The following is a 25,987-nucleotide window of genomic DNA, read 5'->3' on the forward strand; positions in this document are numbered from 1 at the left end:
TGAAATGTTCTCTGTGCATGGCTACTTGGGATGTATTGAAGATAATAATCTTGGTTTTACCAAGATTGACCTTCAACTCACGTGTCTCACAGAACGTACCGCGTCTAAGTGTTGCCGAAGGCCCTTTGCTAAGGAAGAGAGTAGGACCATGCCATCTGCATATAGAAGAATCAGGAGTAACGATCTAGCCAGAGAGTAGCCAACCCCCACCAGGGTCTCAATGAAAGTCTCAAATAATCTATGTAGAGGCTAAACAGGGTTGGTGATAACGGACAACCTTGTTTGACCCCAACAGTGCTCATAATCTCCTCTGTCCACCCCACCTTGCACCTGTCCAAACCCTACTCGAGATTCTCTCATAAAGTGCCATAATTATCTCTTGGTCATAGCTCTACTCCTGTAGACATCTGATGAGTTATGCTCTCGGCACTGTGTCAAAAGCTTTGCGGTGCACCCATCCCCCGCCAGTGTCTGCATCACTGTCTCAAGCTCGTCAATGTAGAGGCCAAATAATATAGGTGATAAATGACACCCTTGTTTGACCCCAATAGTGCTCATGATCTCCTTTGTCCAACCCGACCCTGCCCAGACTCTACCTGAGACTCCCTCGTAAAGTGACATGATGACCCAAATGATCTCTTGGTCATACCCCAAATCCTGTAGGTGTCGGAGGAGGCGGGCTCTCGGAACCGTATCAAAGGCTTTGCGGAAATCCACAAAGCAACAATATGCCCTCTGCTTTCGTGACTACGCCTCCTCGATGATACATGTGAGTGTGAGAATGTGATCCATGGTCCCATGATCGTGTCGGAATCCAACGTATTGGGTTGCTCTAAGTCCCCGGCACTCTGTGAATCGACTAACCTCAGAACCAAGCACTGATGCGTAAATCTTGGACATGACATGTCCGATCATAATGGTCTTGTAGTTCTCCGGGCTCATGGATGGGTGAGATAGTGTTGACAGTCCAGGTGAGTGGAAACCCAAAATAAACAGCTTCATTAAAGAGCTTTGCTAAGATCGGGCTAGGAGATTAATCCCATATGCAATGAATGCAGTGCATAGGCCCTCATGATCTTTTGCTTAGCCATTATGAGAGAGGCTAGGAAGTGAAGAAGTGGTACACAAATGTAGAAACCATGAAGGCTTTCATTCATTCATCATCATCACTACATGAGGCAAGTGAAATACATGCCTTATAGGCTACACACACACTTTTTTGTGAGAAGAAATCTTTTATTTTGATGAAATAATTACATTCATAGCTGATTCAAAACGAAGTAGCTACTACTCAACAAAAGATCTCAGTATAAGCTGTATACACACACACACACACACACACACTTGCACCAAGTGCATATGTGATAAGTCGGATAGTGACACGTGGCACTCACACATGACTCACACTATGACTAGTACTAGATCTCCTAGTACTACACACCAACAATCACACACTCTTTGGGTATGTTATCTCCAACACTCCCCTTCAAAGCAAAGAGTGTGAGACGCAACACGCAAAGAGAAGACTGATCCCCCCTCCACCGCAATACTGCAAAGAGCAAGTCCAACTATCCAACACCTCCCGGGTGATAGTGACTTCTCAGTTAGCTTGTGATCGGCAAGAGAAAACCATCACTCGTCAACTCCCCTTACTCTAAATTGGGTGGTCATACCATCAAGCCAAAGTAAAAGACAATGCATTCATATTTGGGAGACAACCCAGGGCAGAGTACCTCTTATTGATTCCAAATACATTTAGTTTAGAGGGACAACTGAAGGCTGAGAACCTTTATTGACTCAACATAAAAACACATAGCATCACTGATCATCATCTACCACCTTAGGGAAGGATAGAGCATTGAATATAGCAGATAAAGCTTGCTGCGCAGGTCCAGTAGATGTGGCATAAGTATTCTTGAGCTTGTCCTGGGTCTCCTTGGCTGAAGTAGTGAGGTCAAGTTGATGAAGCAATTTGTTGGCTAACCTCACACCAATAAGTGCCATTGCTTTGTCATGCTTACTTGAAAGTGGTGCGGATGAGCCTTCACCACGAGGACAAGGCTCCATAGTATCAATCTGAGGTAGCAAAGCCAGCAAGCTGAAATGGATAACCAGCCAATAAAGGGGCTGGTCTAGGTCTCCGAAATGAATTAGCAGCTTTAGAAATGCGTGAATAAACGTGTCCAGCTAGCTGCTGGTGGATGACCTTGGAGACTCCAAAATGCAAACCCTAATGAAAAGTAGCAAGAATACACCTTGAAATGTAGAACTGAGTGAACTGAAATCAAAGAGCAGCAAGTAGATGCCCCAGAATGCAAAAATGAGCCAAGAGATGTGCACTCGTGGGTGTGATGACCACTCAAGGTGCTGTAGCAGGTCGGAAATCCTCAAGGACGTAGCTGTAGAGGTGCCAAATGCAAAAGTATAGCTTGAAATTTGTGAGGCAGATCAGCAAAACAGCTCCAACCTACAGTGAGATGCTGTAGTAGATGCGTAGATGTACCAAAACTGCACCAGCAGGGCACCAGTCCAAGAATCGGCTATTCTAGATGAGCTGGAGCCTAGGAACAGCCCTGAAAATGGCTCTGTTGAAGGTGGTTCTGCAGCAACAAACCTCAAAACAACTCGAAAATGTAAAAGCAGCAGCAATACTAGGTCGAAACAGCCTCCAAAAGCCTACGCGTAGATGGACAGCTCTGCTGCAGCGACCTGGAAACCCTAGAATAGGCGTTGAAAAGCTCCAAGACAGCTTCGAATATCCACACGTGCAGGTGTGCCGTGAATTGGTGCCGACCAGCAAGCTAGGAGGAAGACCACCTGAAACTGTATTACCACTCGAAATTCAAACCTCCAAGTATAAACTGTAAACTTCAAATACCCGAAACTGTATCTACAACTACTCACTTCAAAAATTACGGCAAATCAGGCATATAGGCAAGTGCAAACCAAAATGGCTTTTCCCTGTGCTAGGGAAATTCCTGTAATCTGGAGGAAATAGAAACAACTACTGCTGCAGTTAAGAAAACTCGGAATTTTTCTTTAACACAACAAGCTGAGACTCAGATAAAGAAAGGAAACCCCCTAGTCATTTTGTCTTGATCAGGACCTCTTATTCTAACGATTTGACAATGAGATGAATGTTTTGATGATTGGGCTACCAGTTCACGCTAGTCTTCACTCGGTTGCCCGTACACCTTAGAGTTGATTTCAGTCAGATACCAAATCCTTATATGACACCCTTGAGTTCGATTTTAGCCTTTGGAACCAGTCGTTGTGAGCTGATATCTTGCTACGACGTACATCATCGTTATTAATCATGAACATAGAAAACTTGCTGTGTATGTTGAGAAATCTGAGTGACGATTCTGCTCAATCCTTGTGCAAGTGACGAAGCTTTTTTTGATCAGCCTATAAACCCTCTACAAGACGGATCGCAATCTCCGCCCACGGTCTGTCAAATTAAGATTTTTAGCTTCTATGCGTGGATTGGTCGCAATCCTCCTATGTTGGTACACCGCAAAGAAGTCGTCGTCGTCCTACGCACACGACGCATGCTCATCGTAATTGTTGCCACTTCATAGGTGTAGCTGAGGATATTTCATACCGGTTCGCCTCTTTGTAGACGTTGCACCAATTGAGCTTTTGCTACATTACTTTAGAACGTCAATTCAATCTTTCGGATACGGATTTGCCACAGCATAGACTTTGAAGCCTTGAGATTGCATGCAGACAACGAGACACATAGTATTCACGCTAGTCCCGTAACGACAGACCAAAGCAAGCCCAACACAACTTCCTCGACTGCTTGCTCTTTGATACCAATTGTAAAACGAAGATTCCAACTCAATTCTCACATCACGGGCGATGGTGCATAATTGTACCACCTAGGCAACCTCTGCATAGAATGAACATTCAATCCAACAACTTTCTCTTCCTACATGCGACACCAGAGCCTACAGTTCCCTAGATGGTTCTACTTGCCACACGTAATCATTTTGTGGCCCATTCTTGGTACACCATTTTACCCCTCTCTTGGAGTACATCAAATACACTTGCCCCTTGGCTTTTACACATATTTGGTGCACCTAATCCCTTAGCCTTAGAATCACCGACTCTGCACCTTCGCCCTCATCAAGGACCTTGACATTGATTCCTTTGACCACATAATTGAAGCACAATGAAATATAATATAAAAGTTGGTCCTCTAAAGGAAAATGTCCCCTAACCCTTCTGAGGTCATGCTATCTCAGCTTGAGCATAACATAAGATAGAAAAAATTATTGCAATACCAACAAGCCACAACATGGACGAAAACATCACAAGGTGAAATTTGCATGTCCGCTAATACGACAGAAGCAAATATCTAGATGAATCTAGGAACATGCCCAAACTCATTCTCTAAAAACACAACATGGTGCAATTTCAATCTCATGATAGTCACTCATAAGGTTGGAAACCATAAATTCCATCACGCATAGCAGGGACTAGCTACTATGACATCCCCACTAACATCATCAGTGCCCAACAGTGGGTTTAGACCAAAGTATAAGCATATCCTCTCACATATACAAATCCACACATCCACACTAAAAGCCTTCATAGTTTCTAAATTTGTGTACCACTTCTTCACTCCCAAGCCTTTGTGTGTGTGTGACCATGTTTCTAACATGGTATGGGAGCAGGTTAACCTTGCCATAGTTGCCAAGTCATCTCTGTCCTAACCCTAACCCTAATTTTGCTCAAGCTCCTCCCTTGTAGGTGTCCTGCCTAGCGGCCCATACACTGTCTGGTAGAGCGTTATTAGAGGATGCCTTACAATAGATTCTGGATCAGCAAGTGCAAGCAAATGTAGGGCAAATTGAGCTCAGACAAATGGTTCACAGTTTGTCTACTAGACCATCTCGTGAGGAAAAGGTAAAGCTCCAATGGAGCCTGAAACTAGTGTGCATATGGTCGAGCCTAGAAGGTCTAAGGTGCCTAATATTGCCAATTATAGGCTAGAAAAGTCTTCTAGTCGGATGTTTGACTGTAGTTCTGATGTAATAGAAACCTGGTTGTACAAATGGGAAGAGGCTTTCACCATTTGTGAAATTAGGAATGACATGAAGACAATCCGTGAGGCCACCCACATGTTTAATAAGGTTGCGGATAGATGGTGGATAAAACAATAGAGGGAGGGAGTGGCATCCACTACTTAGGAGAGGTTCAAGAAAGAATTTAGAAAACACTGCTTGCCTCCTGACGAATCATCCTGAGCTTGGGATCAGTATAGAAACCTTCGTCAATGAATTTATCAGTGGCTCAATACACTGATAAATTTAGAGAATGTGTAATGAAGGTTTATGAACCTCTTCCTAAGTGAATGATTTGCTGTATGTTTTGCGAGGTGAAAAGGATTTGCCTTAGGGATCGTTAGTTTCCGTAATGGAAGTTCAAAAACTAAAGAAGAGTTTTGTTTCTTTGTACAGCATCGGTAGAACCGAGTGTTGGTCCATCGGCTAGCACTGATGTTACCCAAGATGGGGAGATGGCCAAATTGGCTGATCAGATAGCAGAGGAGTTCTCTGACTGTTTTAAGGATGAGGTGCCTTATGGATTACATCCAGAGCGGAATGTTCAGTATAAGATTAAACCTATCCCGGGGGCAGGATCTGTAAATAGGCCTCTCTATAGGTTAAGTTTTACTGAAGAAGCAGAGGTGTGAAGACAACTGGAGGAATACCTCAAGCTTGGGCAATTCAGCCCAGTTTCTTACCTTTTGCTTCGCCAGTGATATTGAAGAAAAAGAAAAACGATAAGACATGGAGACATTGTTTGTATGGGTCAAAGTTTTGTGTTGATGTTGATCATGATACTCTAAAACATTTCTGTAAACAACCTGACTTGAGAGGCTACCAAGCTAGGTGGGCAAAACTCATGCAAGAGTTTAACATGATGAAGAGGGAAGGAAAATAAAGTTGTTGATGTGTTGTCATGCATTATGCATAATATGAGTTCCACGGTATTAGAGAGTGCTCTAATGGCCGAGATTAGGGAAACTCAAAAGGTGGACGAGTTCGTCTAGAGCCTTTGGCCTAAGGCTTATGTGCTTAAACTCGAGGAAAAGGGTGACCTGGCATCCAGAAAAGGCCAAACTTATGCGATATATACCATAGTGGAGGATATGCTGAAACAAAGTGGCAAGGTAGTAGTACCTAGTCAGAATGATCTCAGGCAAAGAGTCATTTAACAATGCCATGATAGCCCGTGCGCGGGACATCTAGGCGTCGAGAAGACATGGTCTCGTAAGGCGAGATTTCTTTTGGTAAAAAATGAAAAAACATATTCATGAATATGACGCGTTGCTTTTCGTGTAAAGTGAGTAAGGCAGAGCGGGTGGCTTCGGGTGAAGCCACCCGGACTTTTACAGCGCTTGGAAATACCACTAGGTAGGGAGAGCATTTCCATAGATTTTATTGTCGGTTTGGCTATGACACAAGGTTTATATGATTCTATCCTTGTGGTGGTTGATTCTCTTACCAAGATGGCTCACTTCATTCCAACTAGAGAGTTTGTTAGTGCCTTGCAAGTGGTAGATTTGTTTATTAAACATATGTTTCGTCTGCATGGATTGCTCAGATCCATAGTGCCAGACATGGATGTTAAATTTACCAGTCATATTTGGACTCCAGTGTTTGAGGCACTAAGGACTGAGTTGGGAATGAGTAGTGGGGATCATCTAGAAACGGTTGATTGGACGGAAATAGTCAACCGGACTTTAGAGGATACGCCTTAAGCATATGTTTTGTTGAGGCAAGATACGTGGTAAAAGTGGTTGCCATTGCTAGAATTTGCCTATAATGATAGAAAACATTCCTCTAAAGGAATGAGTCAGTTCGAGCTGAACTATGGTTATAGACCAACACATCCAACTACGGTTGGAATACCTTAGAAAGTGCCTAGTGCTGCGAACTATGTGGTTGAGATGCGGAAGATGCTAGCACTTGCGAGAGCTAACTTCCACTAGGCTATGAATAGCACTAAGGCATATGCGGATGAAAATAGGTCCATTAGGGAATTAAAGGAAGGAGAAAAAGTTTTTCTCAGAATTCCTTCAGAGGCTAACTCTTTGATTGCAAGAGAGAGTGCTAAGTTATCACCTCGATATTGTGGGCCGTGGTTAATTCTAAAAAGAAAAGGCAAGGTGGCCTATAAATTCGAATTACCATAGAGTTATAAGGTGCATCTAGTGTTTCATGTTTCTCATTTAAAGAAGTTTTTGCACCCAGGTGACTGACTAATCGAGGGTATCGTTTTGTTTCAGGAGATAGAGGATAATGCAAGATGCAAACCAACAAGAATTTTGGACCAAGGAACAATGCAAGTACGCAGTCGGAAAATACCCACGGTGTTGGTTGCATGGCACGGTCTACCTCTATCTTGGGCTACTTGGGAATCCGTGTACCAGATGCGGAGAGCATTCCCAGATTTTATCATGGAGGACACTGATACTTGAAGAGGGAAGGAGTGTTATGCTCAAGCTGAGATAACATAACCTCGAAAGGGTCAGTGGACATTTTCCTTTAGAGGTGAAATTGGCCTTCGGGATCTCCAAAGGGCGGTGGAGAATTATCTACCACCAAAAACCATGATTTCATCCGCTTAGAGAACTATTACAGCCAACCAGAAAATAACAACAGCCAACAAATAAATAACAAAAGCCAAAATCAGGTGCTTGCCCATGTTTGCACTAGACACCAGATTGGTCCTAAACCTAGCGTCCCTTTCGGTATTTCTTTATCTTTTATTCAGAAGGCATTCAAATACAAGAATAGCACCGCAATGCATCAGCTCACAGTAGACAACCAACTGAATAATCCGATCACAGGCACTTCCGTCAGCTATGCGATCACGAAAAAGGCATCCCAGTCCAGTGCAACACTCCATGGCAGCCCTTTCTTTTGATTCTGGCTGAGGGTTCTAACCTGGCAGCTCTGATACCCACTAGGGAAGAGTCTTGGCAGGAGAGAAACCAGCCCAATTTGTCTTGGTAGCTCTGGATACCCATAAAGGGAGTCCTAGCAAGACAGAGGCCAGCAAAACAACTCAATCTATTTTGGTAGCTCCGAATACCCGTCAAGGGAGTCCTAGCTAGCAAAACAACCACACCTGGTTGTTCCTGGCAAATAGAAGGGCCAGCTGCGCAAAGCAAAAGAATCTGAAGGGTCAGGCTGTATGGTTTGCCGTCTGACATAGTTAGCGACAGGGACTCGAAGTTTACAAGTAGCTTTTGGACACTTGTTTTTGAGAAGTTGGAAACTACTCTAAGTATGAGTTCCTTAGATCATGTACAATCTGATGACAGTACAGAGAAGGTCAACCATTTGGTTGAAGATATGCTTTGGGCCTATGTTTCTAAGAGACAGTCTTCATGGGAAGATTATCTACCTATGATAGAATTTGCTTATAACAGTGCAAAGCATTCGAGTACTGGTTACAGTCCTTTTATGCTTATGTACGGGTTTCAACCTAAGTCACCAGTTATGGTTGGGTTAAAGGGAATCCAAAATGATGCTGCAAAGACATTCTTGCAAGACATGCAAGAAATGTTGCAGTTTGCCAAGGAGTCTATTACCAAGATTAGGACATAATTTATGCTAATAGACATCGTTCACCTAGAAAGTTATTTGAAGGAAGGATGGTATATTTGCGTATTCCCAAGGAATCCAAGAGCCTAAGTACTGATTTGGTTCCAAAGTTATCCCCCAGATACTGTGGTCCGTTCAAGGCTATTAAAAGAATTGGACCAGTTGCATATAAACTAGAATTGCCTCCTGATGTTAGAGTACATCCAGTATTTCATGTGAGTAGACTGAAAGAGTTACTGGGTGCGGATGATCAACTTGTTTCTCCTCAAGAAATAATAGAAGTTACAGATTTGACTTTTATTTTACACGAGCCTGAGAGTATTCTTGAATTTCGTGAAAGATAGATTCGTAATAGAACTATCACGCGTACATCCAATATTTCATGTGAGTAGACTGAAAGAGTTATTGGGTGCGGATGATCAACTTGCTTCTTCTCAAGAAATAATAGAAGTTACAGATTTGACTTTTATTCGACACGAGCCTGAGAGTATTCTTGAATTTCGTGAAAGATAGATTCGTAATAGAACTATCACGGAATACAAGATCAAGTGGAAGGATCGTGTTGAGGAGGATGCAACATGGGAGACATTACAAAACCTCGAGAGGACATTTCCAGGTTTTTTAGCGAACTCAGGAGTAAGTTCTTAGAGGAGGGAAAGTATGTCATGTGCACGGATTGGTATCTGACGTGTACTGGGTACACAAGACTAGCTCAGGTAGCCTGGGGAGGCTTAGGGCTAAGCAAGCTTGATTCTTGGGTCGAGAGACAAGGGTACGAACCAGTTAGAGGTCTTTGCTATTTTTGGCGCTTGAAGCCTGAGTCTATATAAGGGGCCCAGAGGTTCAGTTCTTAGTGAGCCGATGGGAGCAAGTCTCATTCCCAGGTGCTAGGTCGGATCCTGGATTGAGTCGCAGACCCGCGCCTGCATCATAGCATAGCCGAAGGCCCATCAGCAGATCCTAGGTTTCACAGCGCCACCTGGTGGTATGGGACACTAGGCTGGTTAGGATCTGGTTGGGAGTTCGTGCCAGTAGCTCAGCTCGTGGCTCGGAGGGGACATCTCTTGATTCGAGATCGCATCCCGTAGATGTCATGGTTGGGTGGTGAGCAGCCTGCTCAGTTTCCTCACGTTTGGTGTGTTCTTGTGTTTGCTTGCAGATCAGGGATTTCAGGAGTGTAGGGGTCGTGTCACACCTAGTGCATATAGGATAAGTCCCATGATGTCACTATCATGTAAATATCCTAAGTCAAAGTACAATTGGCCATTTATTTAATCATAATTAAAGAGTTTTGATATGTGTTAATTATGGTCAAAGAGTTCTTTTAATGGTCAAAGAATTGACTACGGTCAAAGATACTTGACTCTGGTCAAGTAAACCTGACTTCGGTCGGGGAGACTTGGTTTATTACCAAGAGGGTTAACTGCGGTTAACCAGAGAACCACAGAGCTGACTATGGTCAGAGAGTGTTGACTTCTGTCAACGAGACTTGGCATGCGCCAAGAGGGTTAACTATGGTTAACCAAGATGTGCCAACTTCGGTTGGAGAGACTTGACTATAATTAAGGCGCCTCGAGCCTTGGTCAAAGCTCCTTAATTATGATCAAGAGTGTTGACTTCGGTCAACCAGAGAATAAATATATACATATTTTATATTTGTTATGTGTGCAAATGTGTTCAGTGGGGACGCCCACCGTGACTAGAATTAGTCCACAGTGTGTTATTTGCATGCAAAGTGCTAACAATTAATGGGTGCCATGGTGGTGTGCTTTAATTAATTGTTGCAGGTACTAGGAAGAGTTATTTTCCTAAGCGCTATGGGAGCCTAACAAGAGTCTAGGAGGCGGTTCGCGTGACCAAGTGCTTCGAAGACTCCAGAGTTGCCCTTAGTGGCATGTAATTAGGAAAGTAATGTAGAATTTGACAAGTGGCTTGTTGCCAAGAAAGGGAGCCTCAGAGCTCATGTAATATTTATTCACGTTTGGATTTTTGTATGAACAGCTTCCACGCTGAACTCATGTATTCCTCCTTCTCTCAAGTAATAAAATCCTTTGGGGGGGTCCAGCTCGACGATTGTCCTGGGCCCTAGTATATCTGTTGAGAGAGGGAGAGAAATGAGAGTGTTTCTGCTGGCTTTTATGAGGAGGATTACACATGATGACAGGTGGCACTCACATATGACTCACACACATAGACTAGTACTAGATCACCTAGTACTACACACCAACACACTCTTTGACTATGATATCTCCAACACCCCCCTTCAGAGCAAAGAGTGTGAGACCCAACACGCAAAGAGTAGACCGATCCCCCTTCCACCGCAATACTACAAAGAGCAAGTCCAACTATCCAACACCTCCCGTGTGATAGTGACTTCTCAGTTAGCTTGCGACTGGCAAGGGCAAACCATCACTCGTCATCCCTCCTTACTCTGAACTGGGTGGTCAATACCATCAACCAGAGGAAAAGACAATACATTCATTTTTGGGGGACAACCCAGGGCAGAGTACCTCTTAGTGATTCCAAATACATTCAATTTAGAGGGACAACTCAAGGCTGAGAACCTTTATTTGACTCAACACAAACACACATAGCATCACTGATGATCATTGACCACCTCAGAGAGGGATAGATCATGTAATATAGCAGATTAAGCTTGCTCCTCAGGTCTAGTAGATGTGGCGTATATATTCTCGAGCTTGTCCAGTGCCTCCTTGGCTGAAGTAGTGAGGTCAAGATGATGAAGTAGTTTGTAAGCTAGTCTCAAGCACAAGTGCCTTGTCATTCTTCTCATCCGAAGCTGGGAGTTGTGCTGATGGGTCTTCACCACGAGGACGAGGCTCCATAGTAGCAAACTGAGGTAACAAATTCGCAGCACCAAATGAAGAACGAGGAAGTATGGCAGCTGGTCTAGAACTCCCAAAATGCAATAGTAGACTCCACGTGTGCAAGTGGGCAGATATAGGTGGCTGTAGGTGCTCAGAAGTGCTGCACAGGTCACCACACTGAAAAATGGCTGATGTAGATATGCTGGAAGCCTCAGAACAGCTCCAAAGTGAAAAGCGGCTCCCTGGAACAGCTCCGAAATGATATAGCAGAACACTCTTCTGAAAAACAGCTGTTCTAGATGCCGTAGAGATCAAGAAGCTGCTCGTAGATGACTTTGGTGGAGGCGGCTGTGCAGCAGTAGCACCAAAACAGCTCGGAGATGCCTCAAGTAGGTCGGAAAAGCCTTCAAACTTCTGAACCAATGTGCACAGGTGGTTGGTTTCTGCTGCAGTGTCGTGCAAACCCTAAAATTGGCGATGAAAAAGCTCCAAAACATCTTCAAAGGTCCACACGTGCAGGCGTGCCTTCAACAGTGTGCCGACCAGCAAGCTAGGAGGCCGCCAAGGGAGGTAGAGCACTCAAGGACAGCTCCAAGAGATTACGTGGCAGGGCGGGGTAGGGTAGGACTGACCTGCTTTGATACCATGTTAGAAACATGGTGAAGAGAAAGAAAAGGTGTATTAACGTCTTCGGGAGACCTCGCGGGTCTATGAGACAGTACAAAATATATGTAACCCATACAAGCCACTGTGGGCTGAAAGCAAAGGGCACATTAAGGCCCTTGCTGAGTACTAAGTGCTAAGAATCAAAAAGCTAATACAAAATAGTAGGAAAAAGAGCAATCATCTAGGTATATAGTAGGAAAAAGAGCAATCAAGTACTGCTCAGAGAAGTACATGTGCAGGCTCCATATAACCTGGCTCCGTGATGGCCCTCTGATGTGATGCAAAGAGCTCACGTATCTGTGTCCGTCGGGCTGTCTCCCGCGGTAGCGGGGGGCATGCTCTCCTAGATCTCTGTATCCGGTTGCTACATCGAGAGCAATGCCTCGTCTCTGGCGGTCCCCTCTGAGGAGGGCTGAGATAGGTCGGACCTCAATCATGCATGCTCTGGTTGCCCCACGTGTCATGTGTGGTCTCCGCGTCTCTCGTCCAGCCGTATCATGGTGACGGATCTCACTGCTGATCCATAGTTCTCTCGTCTCCTCGAGCGGATACGTAAAATGCACTAGGTTAGGGTGTGAGGGAATGATGCACAACATCTTGGCTGAATTCTCTTAGCAACCACATGCCTCTTGAGAGAGAGGTGATATTCCTGATCCTAACATCATCCAAAACAACCGCAGATCTCACTCCCTTGAGAAAGTTGGTGATGTCCCGGCAATGGAACCACTGTAACGGGCCTTTGGGATCTCCAAACGGCGGTGAGCAGTTAATAACCAGCAAATACCATGACTAGAGCCACTTAGAGAATTACTAAGCTAACCAAATAAATAACAGAAACCAAAACCAGGAGCTAGTTTGCCCCTATTTGCACCAAACACCAGATTGGCCCTAAACTTAGCGCCCCTTTCGGTATTTCTTTATCTTTTATTCAGAAGGCATTCAAATACAAGAATACCACCACGTGCATCAACCCACAGACAACCAACTAAATAATCCGATCACTGTAAACTACTCGGTGCTTTATATCAATTCAGACAACGGATTTTGCAGAGGCATTTGAATGAAATGATTGCGAGTTGCCAAACACATATACTGGAACTTAAGAGATTGCAATTAAGCTGGAATTAAGACTTATACAGCTTAAACACAAAGTGACATCATTGGAAATTGCAATATGATTGAGAGGCCAAGACGGGGCCCCTCCCTTATCCAGGCTCACTTTATTCTTGGAAATGGAGATACAAGACCAAGGTGCAATGCACCTTCCAAACTGATGAACTCAATGAAAGCCTAGGACCTAGATACAAGACTCGAGAGCATATGTACAAGGTAGACAACAAAAAGGAGGACTTCAAGCTCAAGTTTCAACTCTTGGCTTGCCCAATCCACAAGGAAGAAGCCTGCAACAATCACCACTTACATCCAACATTAGAGGCAAGCACTAGTTTCTAGAAAGATAGTAGAAACAACATGAAATAGTGTTGTAAATGAGATAGACTTGACAATACAGGCTCCCTTCGTGACTTGACCCTTTTGTAGATGAATTCCTTGATGCCTCTGAAGCTACCTTGGGTGAGGAGAGTGTGGAAATGGGGCTGGAATGAAAACAGCTTAGAAAAAACAGCTTGTAGGCTAGAGAGAGAAAGCCTTTATGGAGTGATAACTGTAGAGAGAGAGTGCCAATGCTGATCCCAAGGGAGGGGATGTAAGAGAGGAGCTGCTGCTGTTCCAGAGGTGCACAGAAAGGCATATTTCTGCAAGGGGAATGGGCTGGAACAGTAGGGAGAGAAATTCTGCAGTAGAGAGAGAAATACTGCAGCAGGAGAGAGAAAGGGGCTGTGGCTGCTCCAGGCTAGGAGAAGGAGAGAGGATGCTGCTGCTGTTCCAGAAGAGCTTAGAGGGGGCAGATTGGGCACTGACCCCAAAGCAACGAGTTGCTGAGGGAATGAAGGTTTTGAGATTCACACGTGAGCTATGGGATGTCATGCATCCCTAGATGCTAGGAGTGTCTTCCTACGCGTCACCATCTAGATCATGTCTACTTATCCTAGTTGATCTGATCGCAGAGCATCCCTAACACTGCCATATAAAGTGATGCCGCGGTCCTCGATCAAAATGTCCTCGCAGATTTTACCAAGCCTTTCTTGTTTGGGAAGCAGGTCTGTTAATACAATAGAAGCATATACTTAGATGAATCCACGAACATGCCCAAACTCATTCTCTAAAATCACAACATAGTGCAGTTTCAATCTCATGATAGTCTCTCATAAGGTTGAACCATAAACTCCATCACGCAGAGCAGGGACTAGCTACTATGACATCCCCACTGACGTCATCAATGCCCAATGTCACAGTATAACGATATGCTCTCACACATACAAATCCACTCACCCACACATACTTGAGCATCCATTTATACAAAGTCTTCGTATTGAGTTTCTATCAGCACTCTGGAGGTGAAGAGGAGAAGCAGCCATGACGAAGGCAAACACTAAAGGAGAAGGCTAATAAAAAAATAGTCCAAAATATCTTCATTTGTGAAGACTAAACAATTCACTTTAGCCTCTCCCAGACGAGCATCTAAATCTAGCTAATAAGGCAACGCACCACTTAAGATGTAGAACGAAAAACCTATAAACCTATAGATTCTAACTGAATTCTCACATCACGGGCGATGGTGCATAAATGTACCACCCAGCCAACCTCTGCATAGCATGAACATTCGATCTAACGACTCTCTCTTCCTACATGCATACACCAGAGCCCATAGCTCCCTAGATGGTTCTACTTGCCACGTAATCATTTTGAGACTCATTCTTGGTACACCATTTTACCTCTCTTTTGGAGTACATTAAATACACTTGCCCCTTGGCTTTTACACATATTTGGTGCACCTAAGCCCTTAGCCTTAGAACCACCTAGTTTGCACCATTTCGCCCTCATCAAGGACCTTGACATTGATTCCTTTGACCACATATTTGAAGCACAATGAAATATAATATGAATTTTGGTCCTTGTCACGGGGACGTGAATTTCTAAGCTTTAGGAATTTACGATGACTACCCTAGCCTCCAACTGATTAAAACAGTTCAAAGGACACTTTGGTGCAATTAATTCCATGGGCCAAGGCAAGGGACTAAAGGTTAGAGAGGTGTAAAAATCCCTTTCACTAAAAATAGCTCCAGGAGCCACGTTTGGCTATTTGGCTTGGAAAGCAAGTAGAAAAGGCAAAATTTGCTTTTAGGGTTGTTTTCGAGACCACAGAGGAACAGAGAGAGGCAAGTCACAAGCTAGGAAAGAGCTCCATGGCTAATCTATCACATGGCCTTGCTGATTTTTGGCTACTTGTGCAAATGAAGCCCAACATGTGCCCCTAAAAGGCAACCCACATCAATTTATCCAAAGAGATGTAGAAAGAAAATTGTCCTTTGAAAATGATGGTTAACTTACTTCAAAACTTTTATGAAAGATTTGTTTCATCCTAAGGGTCTTCACCTTGTTTGTGCGCACATGCTAAAAATAGATTTCAAAATTTCATTCTTGCTTAGAAAGAGTTTAAGTTGAAATCTGTCACCAAATTCTTCATGGCTAGGCACATGGGGCTATAATGACTATAATTAGTGCGATAAGCATCAGCTACTTTTAATTAAATCTAGTGCTGGCTTTTTAAAATTTGATGTATATTAAGTTGTGCATCCTATATACAATTTTTTAAAATCAAAATTAAATCATATTGTGACCTTTTTTTTCTTTTTTTTAAAAGAAACAGGCTGGATCTATTTATAAAGGGGGGTCAGTCCCTAGTCAAAAAGACCTTACAAAAAAGGGCAAAAAAAAAAAAAAATTTATGGGTGAACATCCCCGGCCCATGCTGAAAGCAAGAATATCTAGGTAAAAGACTAGCACCGATCATCAAAACACATTAGATATCCTCTATTAAGCCGCCAAAATCCTTGAGGTTGGCTTTAGTTCTAGCAACACTCAACTCTACCGGGGAAGTTGTCCTCATCACCAAAGATTCGTTGATTTCGTGTCTCCCATATGGTAGATTATCATTTTACTCATTTATTTTAAATGCTTTGTAGGTGAAAACTTGAATAATCAAAGAAAATTTTTCATCGCCTAGATGTTGCCTAGCTAGGGATAGGTTGGAGCCATGCCACACTTCTTATAGAGATGTTCGAGCTCCTAAAGTAAGGGCATGACAATGCAAGATGCATTTGGTTACATTTGAATTCACTTTTTGCATTTACCTACTTTGAATTCCTTCTTGTTGATTTGTCTTTCTTTTTCACAAAATGAATTTCCTTTGCCTCTCCATCTTTTTCACATTCCATTGACTTCGTACGTATCAACTTGTATTTTATGTGTGTGCATATGTAAACTGCTAGGAAGGAAGTGTTTGTGGAAGTGGACAACAAAGCAAGTAAGTCTGATATCCAAGCAGAGATTAAAGAACACGAAGCTAGATGTGAGATTAGAATAGGGGGGCTCCCAAAAGATTGGTACAAAGAGGAGGATACATATAGTGAAATATTGACAAAGATCAAATCAAGTTTGCCCAACATCGAATGGGCAAGATGATGACGATTCCAGGCCAGCTTCTATTTTGCACTATAGAGGTCATGCAGAGGAGCTTACACAAACTCAACTCAAGATTAAGGCAACTGAATTAGCTAAAAGTCAGGGCTGTCAGAAAGGATGGAAAATGGGCAGTTTATCGTGAAGGGGTAGCACTAATCAGAGAGTTTAAATCAAAACCAAAAGACTCTCAGTCTTAAACTGATGTATGGCTGTTTACTCTTCCAGAATATCATGTAGGTACTCTAAATAATTGGGGTTGCTTTTTGCACTCCTTGGGAGTTGCCATGTGCCCTCCCTAAAGCAGATGTACTAGAGGGTTTCTTGCTGTCCCATAGACCTTTTGGTCTCCAGTGGACGTTAATAGCCTTTCTTTCTTTCTTTCTTTCTCGAGAACTTTGATACAAGCATTTCCTTTCATTTCATTTCTCTCTCTCTCTCTCTCTCTCTTAGCTCTTTTTCATCTCCCTCTCCCTTCTTCCTCTTTCCTCACATCTTCGTTCCGCCACCGTACACCCCTCTTTTATACAGCAGCCTTAACAAGCATGAAGCTTCACGCCTTTCGCATGTTCTACTTTTTTTTGGTTGACAGTGCATGACAATTTCTCCAAGTTTCTTACATTGAGTGACAACTACTGATATATCAGAAATGATAGTTTCAGGCAACTTCTGGAGGTTATAAAATTGAAGCTCTCATTTTCCAGCATTGTGTGGATAACATGTGGGCATCGGGAGGATGTACCTATACTCTGATTATATCAGTATTTTGATAGTCATTGCCTGATACAGGGTAACTTTAGCCAGATCTAAATGCATTCTGTTTTGATAGGTGTGTTGATATTTTCCTAAATGCTTGGGTGGCTGTCTGGCAGGTTAAAAATGTGACCAGAATGTTCAATCCACCGCAAGTGGTCCTACAAGGCCACGTTCGACTGCGCTTGACAGGCATGGTAAGATTATCTACACCAATGAAGTGCTCAGATCTTAAAGGGGGTGTGAGGTTTGAGTAATCACTGTTGTAATATCCAGCATAGCGCTATGCACCTTAAAGGGACTGTTTCTGTCAAAAACATCCTTGTTTAGATTCAGTAGTTCTGCCCATGCGATGAGTATATGGTGAGGGCAGTGGTTTGTTCTGAGATGGTTGTGCAATTGAATCTGCAGATTTCAGAGGATCCTTTGATTGCATCTGTAGAATGGGTCAAGGTCAGTATGTTTTCTTGAATTTTGCTTATTTTGTCTGTTGAAAACTTTATTCTACAAATCACAGGATTGGCTGTTCGGCTTAAGTTTTAGTCAGGTCTGTTCACTTGCTTTAGGCAAATAACTTTGCGAAATCTGTCAATTTATTGTTTGAGCAGCCGAGGTTGATTCTTTCCTTCTGGAGTTACAATTCTGTAGCTGTAAAGCAGTTTCAGGGAGCCAATGTATTGGTCCTAACAATGCTGCTGCATGTGCACAGGACAAACCTTTTGAGCCAGACAATGATGTTCTGAAAGCCACTCTGTTAGAAGCAATCAGTACAATGCAAAGTCTAATGATGTTAAGTCCTTTCTTTCGAGAGGGAATCAGTCAATTCCTACAGGTAACTGCATTTCTCTTCAGACACACGAAAAGGTACTGTTATTTTGTTTTGGTAAAATATATCTCAACCTGCCACTAAAAGTGTTTTTCTAAAAAGAGATGTAAATGGACATGATGCAATATTGTCTTGTCTTGTGCTTATGTGGCAGACTGGAGGCTCTTTGTATCCTGCTCAAGTAGGTGATTGTGGGATTGGCTTGTCTACGGCTGATGGAGCCACACAGCAGCAGGGCCTGGAAGAATTGGACGTAAGTGCTTATGGTGCACAATCAGTATGCTTTTCTTGTGAAATGTGTCACATTCGTCAGTAAGTAAATGTAGCATAATTTACATGCTACTTTGTTTGTTTATCTCTGCAACTTCAGCATAACGCATTATATGGTCCAACTAGCTGGTAAGCGCAACTTCATTGAGATGTTATTGATCTTCTTAATGATAGGGAAGGGTCTAATGTCACCATTTGGGACTTTTCCTAAGAAAATAAAGAGTAATCTTTATTAGGTCAAAGAATGGTGAAGTTGGTTAACCAAGAATAAGTTTTATTGTTTTTACTTTTGCCTTGCATCGGTAAAAAGAGAACTGTGGGGACGCCCACAAGGACTGGAAATAGTCCAAGAACTAGAATGCATGCGTTAGTCTAACCTTTAACGGGTTAAAGTGTTGGTTTTTGTTTGTGACAATGTGTAGGACCAAGAGGAGTGCAAAAAGGCCCTAGAATTAAGGAAAGCGCGCAAAAAGCAGGTCCTACAAGGAAAAAAGCACCAAGATGTGGGCGCCTACTTTATGGAGGACCCCACAAGGCCAAATCAGCAAGAATTCCAGTGCAATTTCCAAGAAAAGTCCCCTAAAGCTGATTTTAGGGAAAGCTCAGCTTTCTAAAGAAAAGTATGCCTATTTTAGGCTTAGGAAAAAGCTAAAAGGTAGCCCTAGCTTATTAGAAATCTCTTGCTTTCGGATTGGAGGCTAAGTCTATAAAAGAAGAGCCTCAGAGCTGTAGAACACAGAGATTGTACTCAGTCCATGGTCTTGTGAGAGCCAGTTGTACAAAGCACTTATTCTATTGCAATAAAGACCTTTGGGGGGGTCCAGCCCTTATTTCTGGACCCTAGTGCTGTTTTTTTCTCCTTACTCTTCTCTCCCAGCACTCTATCTTATTGGCGATTTAATTTCCACAACTTCAGCATGTTTCCCGAGGAGTGTACTGAACTTCTAGTGCCAGGCATCCTGCCTCAAGTACCATGATTTGCTCGAGAGGAGTCCCACGTTGATTGCGAACTGTTCGACGGTGTGAAAGTGACTTGCGATTTGGGTTTCATTGGTATCAGAGCGTGGTTTTGCTACTTTCCTTGATAGCAACTGTCCAAAGATTTGGGCAAAGACATCTGTCAGGCGCATATCGGGCTATCTCGATCAAGACATCCGTCCGCGTCAGACGCATATCGGGTCCATTGGGCGCATATCCGTCAGTCAAGAGACCTCGGTGACATCTGTTAGGTGCCAGGCACTCAGTGGGCTTGCAGACGCACGCATGCGAACCGTGGGGGATAATAGAAATCGCTATGTTGTTTCACCTCGGTGACCTCGGTGACATCCGCTAGGCGTAGGGCACTCAGCGGGCTTGCAGACGCACGCATGCGAACTGTGGGGGATAACAAAAATCGCTAGATTGTTTCTAAAATTTCCCCTTACCCCCGACTAGTGGTTGAACCCTACAACCAAGAGCCACACCCACCCATACTTCATCACGCATCGGGCCGGCTCTCGTCTTCTCCCGTAAGCGTTTACCTCCTTGAGTAGGGACTTTGCAGATGATTGCTTTAGGCCCAATCAAGCTGATTCGGTGGGTTCAATTTTCCATCTCCCACATCATGGTTTCGGAGCACGGGAGTTCAACTACCGAAAGGCCCAGTTCAGCCTCTAGACGATCTAGTAAGAAGCATTCTAAGGGATCTGAAGACGACCTTAGCGAAGGAGTTGTGAAAGAAAAGATCAAGGAGTTTCAGTCTCTGAAGCGAAGCCTATCTATTCAAGGAGATGATGACCAAGGAAGTTTCAACGTCGCCAAAAGAAAAGGGAGATAAAAAACTTTCTCTTAATTCTCCATCAAAACCCTTGTATAAGCATTCAAATTTGACATTCACATACTTCAAGGAACTTCAAGGAAGTGATCCCGGAGTCCTGCATCGCACTAGAAGCGTCATACTTCAAGAAAAGAGGGAGGAGCTTGAAGGCTCATAGGAGACGAAGCCGAAAGCATGGAAGGAGATCTCCCAATTCAAGCCCATCTTCTTCTAGTTCTTCCTCTTCTTCTTCTTCATCATCATCTTTCTCTTACTCATCTTCTTCAGTATCCCGAGGACGCTCTCATCATAAGTGCAGAAGAGGGAGATCCAGATCTCGAAGCAGAGACTTCAAGGAAGGTGGTAAATCGGTCAAGTTCACTACTTTTAATGGAAAGTATGGACCACTGAAAATGCTTTGCAGTTCATTCGTTTGATATAGCCTTCAAAACATGGCACTATCGCGAGAAGTCCAAGTTAAAGATTGTAAGTCTTCACTTGACAAATAGTGCCAGTGCTTGTTTTGTCTACTACACATGCCATTGTGAGATATTTCCTTTGGCTAGGGACGCGTAAAGACATTCACAAGTTTGTAACTGAATGTCTTATGTGCCAAAAGGTAAAGTATGATAGGCACAAGACCCCAACACTTCTCACGCCGTTGCCCATACCACAGGGACCATGGGAAAGTATTGCGATGGATTTCATCTTTGATCTTCCTAGATTGAGATACAAAAATGATGGGATATGGACCATCATTGATAGGTTCAACAGGCATGCCCATTTCATTCTAGTAAGAAAACCTATTAAGGCAGACCACATGGCCAGATTGTTTTTCGCATAGATCTTCAAGCACCATGGGATGCCTAAGTCAATTGTTAGTGATCGAGACCCTAGGATGACTAGTTTATCCTGGAGAGCATTATTTGATAATATGGGGAGGAAATTTGACTTTTAATCCTCAGTTAGACGGACAAGGTGAGAATGCCAATTCTATGGTATTGGATCTTCTCAAGTGTTATGCATCCAAGCAGAAGGTCGAATGGGAAAGTGTCTTTCTCTCGTGGAATTTGCATACGATAACACTGTTCATAGCTCCACAGGAAAAGTCCCATTTGAAGTTATTTATTCTGCCACCTATTCTCAGAACAATGGACGAGATATTTGGAGCCGAACAGTATATCCGAGACTTAGATACACCTTTCTCTCAAGTTCAGGTAGCAATTGAAAGATCTCAACAAAAGTAAAAGTAGGCAGCAGACAAGTACTGGAGGGAGATGAATCTCCAATAAGGGGACTGGGTGTTACTAAAGTTTGGAAAAGCATGGCTCAGAAAGATAAAGGAAAAGAGAAAGTATACCCAAAGTTGTCTCCCAAGTATTATGGACCATTCAAAGTTAGCGAGTCCATAAATGAAGTCGCTTTTCAACTAGAGTTGTTCGAGACTTGGAAGATTTACAAAGCTTTTCATGTAAGTCTTCTAAAGATGTATCAAGGACCAGAATCGATTGAACCAGTTCAAGAAGAGCAACCTGAGGTGGAAGAGATGGAGGAGATTCTCCAGCCAAAACAAATTGTATATCGTATAGAGAAGAAAGGACCCAGAGGCAAGGTTATCCGTAGATACTTTGTCAAGTTTAAGAATTATTCGGCACTTGATGGCAAGTGGGTAGATGAGGAATTCTTAATAGAGTATTTTCAAGGTCTAGAGTTGTATCAAGAAGCTTTTCCGTTGAGGACAACTGTTTAGAAGCCGAGGGGATGTCACCATTTGGGACTTCTCCTAAGAAAATAAAGAGTTATCTTTATTAGAATTGACTTCGATCCAAGAATGGTGAAGTTGGTTAACCAAGAATAAGTTTGATTGTTTTTACTTTTTCCTTGCATAGGTCAAAAGAGAACTCTGGGGACGCCCGCAAGGGACCAAGAACTAGAATGCATGCATTAGTCTAACCCTCAACGGGTTAAAGTGTTGTTTTTTGTTTGTGGCAATGTGTAGGACCAAGAGGAGTGCAAAAAGGTCCTAGAATTAAGGGAAAAGTGCAAAAAGTAGGTTCTACTAGGCAAAAAGCACCAAGATGTGGGAGCCTACTTTATGGAGGATCCCACAAGGCCAAATCAGCAAGAATTCCAGCCCAATTTCCAAGAAAAGCCCCCTAAAGCTGATTTTAGGAAAAGCTCAGTTTTTTAAGCAAAGTATGCCTAATTTAGGCTTAGGAAAAAGCTAAAAGCTAGATGCCTAATTTAGGCTTAGGAAGAAGCTAAAAGCTAGCCCCAACTTATTAGAAATCTCTTGCTTTCGGGTTGGAGGCTAAGTCTATAAAAGAAGAGCCTCAGAGCTGTAGAACACGGAGATTGTACTCAGTCCATGCTCTTGTGAGACCCAGTTGTACAAAACACTTATTCCTGTTGCAACAAAGACCTTCTAGGGGTCCAACCCTTATTTCTGGGCCCTAGTGCTGTGTTTTTTCCCCTTATTCTTCTCTTCCAACACTCTATCTCATTGGCGATTTGATTTCCACAGCTTCAACATGTTTTCCAAGGAGTGTACGGAACTTCCAGCTCCAAGCATCCTGCCCCGGGTACTGCGATTTGCTCCAGAGGAGTCTTGCGTTGATTGCGAACCGCTCTACGGTGCGAAAGTGGCTTGGACCGAGTATCATGATAATACGCCTTGAGCACGTCAAACGCCAACTGATTGTATGTCTTTGTCTATCCATCTGGCTACGGATGAAATGCGCTGGATAACTGTAATTTGGCGCTGAAATTATAGAGCAGGGCCCATCAAAATTGAGAGGTAAACTTTGAATCGTAGTTACTCTGAAATGCATTTCAGGGCCCAGCCTGTCCTGAAACGCCGTTTCAGAGAAGTCCTAGGCCTGAAACACCTTTTCAGGTCTGAAATGTTTCAAACGGTTGCCTGAAACGATTCAGCCCGGCTGAAACACGTTTCAGACGTCTGAAATGTGACGTTTCAGACAACGACCTCACCCATTCTTTCTACTATTTTTTTGCCTCCACTTTCAGCCTTGCACTCCCTTTGCTCCTTCAGCCTATCCTGAGGGTTTTCCAGCCCTCCTTGAGCCCCATTGACTCCTTTGAAGTCCTTTCACTCCTGTAGGCTGCTTCAGTCCTCCATCATCCACTCCTCTTCAGCCCTCCTTCAAACCTCAGCCTCCACTCCTATAGCCCTCTCCTTCAACCCTCTCTTTCAGCCCTTTTCTAAACCCCCTTGCTGGCGTGGCGTTTCCCCGTTTCAGCCCTCCCAGAAATCTTGAACGTTTCCATTTCCATTTCCATTTTCCCTTCAATGTCATACCAATGCCGGATGCTATGTCCTTTGCACTGGCTTTCTGTTTACAAGGTACAAGCATGCAAAATTTACTAAAAACGATTAATAATGTTTAAGCACTAACTATTGCGTGTGCTTGCGGATGCCGGAAGGGATCCCACAAAATCCATGGCTATGTCTTGGAAAGGACCTTTGGAATAAGCAATGGTAGAAGTAATCTAGCTGCCTTTTTGTGTGAAACTTTTACCTTTTTCCAGATTTGATAGCTCTGAACATAGCTATAAACATCCTTCCGCATTTTGGGCCAATAAAAGAAACGTTTCAACTTCTCCAAGGTACTGTTGATGTTTCAATTGGCCACCCGCAAGGGAGTTGTGAGCATCATGTCTTTAAGCATACAAAGTGTGTTCTTATAGAAAAGCCACCCATCTTGAATTGAATTGTGGCCGGGAGTGAGTGTGGTGGCCAAATGGAGCTGAGTGTTGAATTCTATTGAATCCCCAGACTATGCCTTGATACTGTTACGATCCTTCCTTTGTATCCTTAGCACAGTGGCCCCTTGAAGTGTTTGGATGGAGGTCTTCAGACTAAGTTTATTGGCAATTAATTGTACGAATACATTGATAAGCTACCCTAGTTGAGCTTTATTGATCTAAGAGTTGAAAAGGGACCACTTGTTCTTCCAAAAATGTAATTTGAAGTCTAAGAAATTGAGCATTAATCTCTAACAGACTCCCTTAATTTTATATCTTGCAGCCTTGACATGTCTCTATACATGGCAAGCTGAACATTTTTATAGGCCCAAAACATAGACAAGCTACAATAAAATCAAAGTATAAAAATGAGTCGATGAGCAAGTCTCATATGGTTTTATCTCAAACAGTATGGGGGAAGTAAAACTCAACATGAACATGACAAATAAGGTGAAGTACATTAGGTGGGAGAGCAAGAAAGGACTTGGTACACACTGCTTTGAATGGGTTTGTTATCTTACGAGTTTTTTTGTTCAAATAAGTATGCGCAGTCTTTTAGAAATTTGGGTTTTCAAGTGAACAATAGTGAAGGTGCTACAAAGTTTCTTCGTGTATCACAACATGAGTTAAAGGAGTCATTAAAGAAGTAATAGAATTTCGATCTTACCATGTTCAAGGAGCTTTTAGAAGGTTTACTTTACAAGCTATTTTATGTCTTTTATGACTTGAAAAAACTATGTTCCAAGTAATTTGTTAAAAGAAGGTTGTAAGTTGTGTTTTCTTAACTTATTGGCTATCCTTGAAGGTTGTACGTTGTGTTTTCTTAATTTAATAGTTATCCTTGAAGTTTTTGGTCCTTTGTCCATGAAACCCTTTCTTTGTTTGCAGCCATATTATTGAGTGCAATAATTCGCTTTATGCTTACCCCTTCATTTTTGGCATTAGGTTCTGAAACGTTTGAATATGGCGTTGACTCTTTTGAAGAAAGATTTGGACATCTACAAGCTACAGGTGCAAGAGAAGCTTGTTGCTATAAGTTTGTAATTTTGGAAGTTTTGGTTAGCTAGTATTTATTTTCAGTGACTTGCGCACTACATGAATTTTTTTTGTGTATTTATAAAGATGTGAGTAAGAGTGATTATTGCCATGTTGTTCCAAACTCAGGCATCCATTGCAAAAGCTATCGAGGAGAAGATAAGTGGGGAGCAACGGCGGTTTCTTCTAATGGAGCAACTAAAAGCCATCAAGAAGGTATTTTTGTAACAAGTCGACTCATGGTAGTGGTGAAGTTTCTAGGATTCATTTTGAGCTATGTATTTGTGCATTGCTTTTTACTTGAGCAATTTGTGCACCTTTTTTTCTTTAGGCAAATGACTCTTTTGAAATTGTTCATTGTTAAAGCTGCGTAGAGATCATCAAGATGTTAATCAATTTCCTTTGATAGAGCATTCTAAGCAAGTTATTATACAAACATGCCAAGCATGAGCCTAGCCATGCGAGGTGATTCCATCTTCTGAATAAGTGCTGAAAGCTGGTCCCTAACTAAAATTTCCTTCCTACATCTTTATGTTGAGCAACTGTCTTGGGTATCATTCTTGATCTCGTATGTGTCCAGAGGGCATACCTAGAGAGGGCGGCAAATGTACTCTATGTGATTGGCAGGAGATCGAGTTGGAGGAGCAATTCGCTTTTAGATGCCATATGTACTATGAGATTCGAGGTCGTTACCATTGTCTCTTTAGGGATTGCTTTTTCTTGTTTTACCCAGATCACAGAGATGCCTACTGTCTTTCATCCATGAGGCCGCTCGACATAGAGAGCATTTGCTCAGGACACATAGCGGGATGAGGATGTACAGTCGGACTCCATTCAGAGC

General features: G+C 42.8%; 1 protein-coding gene across 1 annotated transcript in view; it reads left to right on the top strand.

Moving 5' to 3' along the window:
* The window catches only part of LOC147881552 (lon protease homolog, mitochondrial-like), a 134,161-nt gene that overhangs the window by 48,227 nt on the left and 59,947 nt on the right, over nucleotides 1-25,987 (top strand). The window contains exons 4-9 of the mRNA XM_087402221.1: nucleotides 17,575-17,652; nucleotides 17,867-17,908; nucleotides 18,165-18,287; nucleotides 18,436-18,534; nucleotides 25,057-25,122; nucleotides 25,276-25,362. Coding sequence (XP_087258347.1) covers nucleotides 17,575-17,652; nucleotides 17,867-17,908; nucleotides 18,165-18,287; nucleotides 18,436-18,534; nucleotides 25,057-25,122; nucleotides 25,276-25,362 — 495 coding nt within the window. The remainder of the gene's footprint in view (nucleotides 1-17,574; nucleotides 17,653-17,866; nucleotides 17,909-18,164; nucleotides 18,288-18,435; nucleotides 18,535-25,056; nucleotides 25,123-25,275; nucleotides 25,363-25,987) is intronic.

Source organism: Dipteris shenzhenensis, chromosome 31 (assembly GCF_047967505.1).
Source record: "Dipteris shenzhenensis isolate YYH24624 ecotype China chromosome 31, Dip_SZ_1.0, whole genome shotgun sequence".
NCBI lineage: Eukaryota > Viridiplantae > Streptophyta > Polypodiopsida > Gleicheniales > Dipteridaceae > Dipteris > Dipteris shenzhenensis.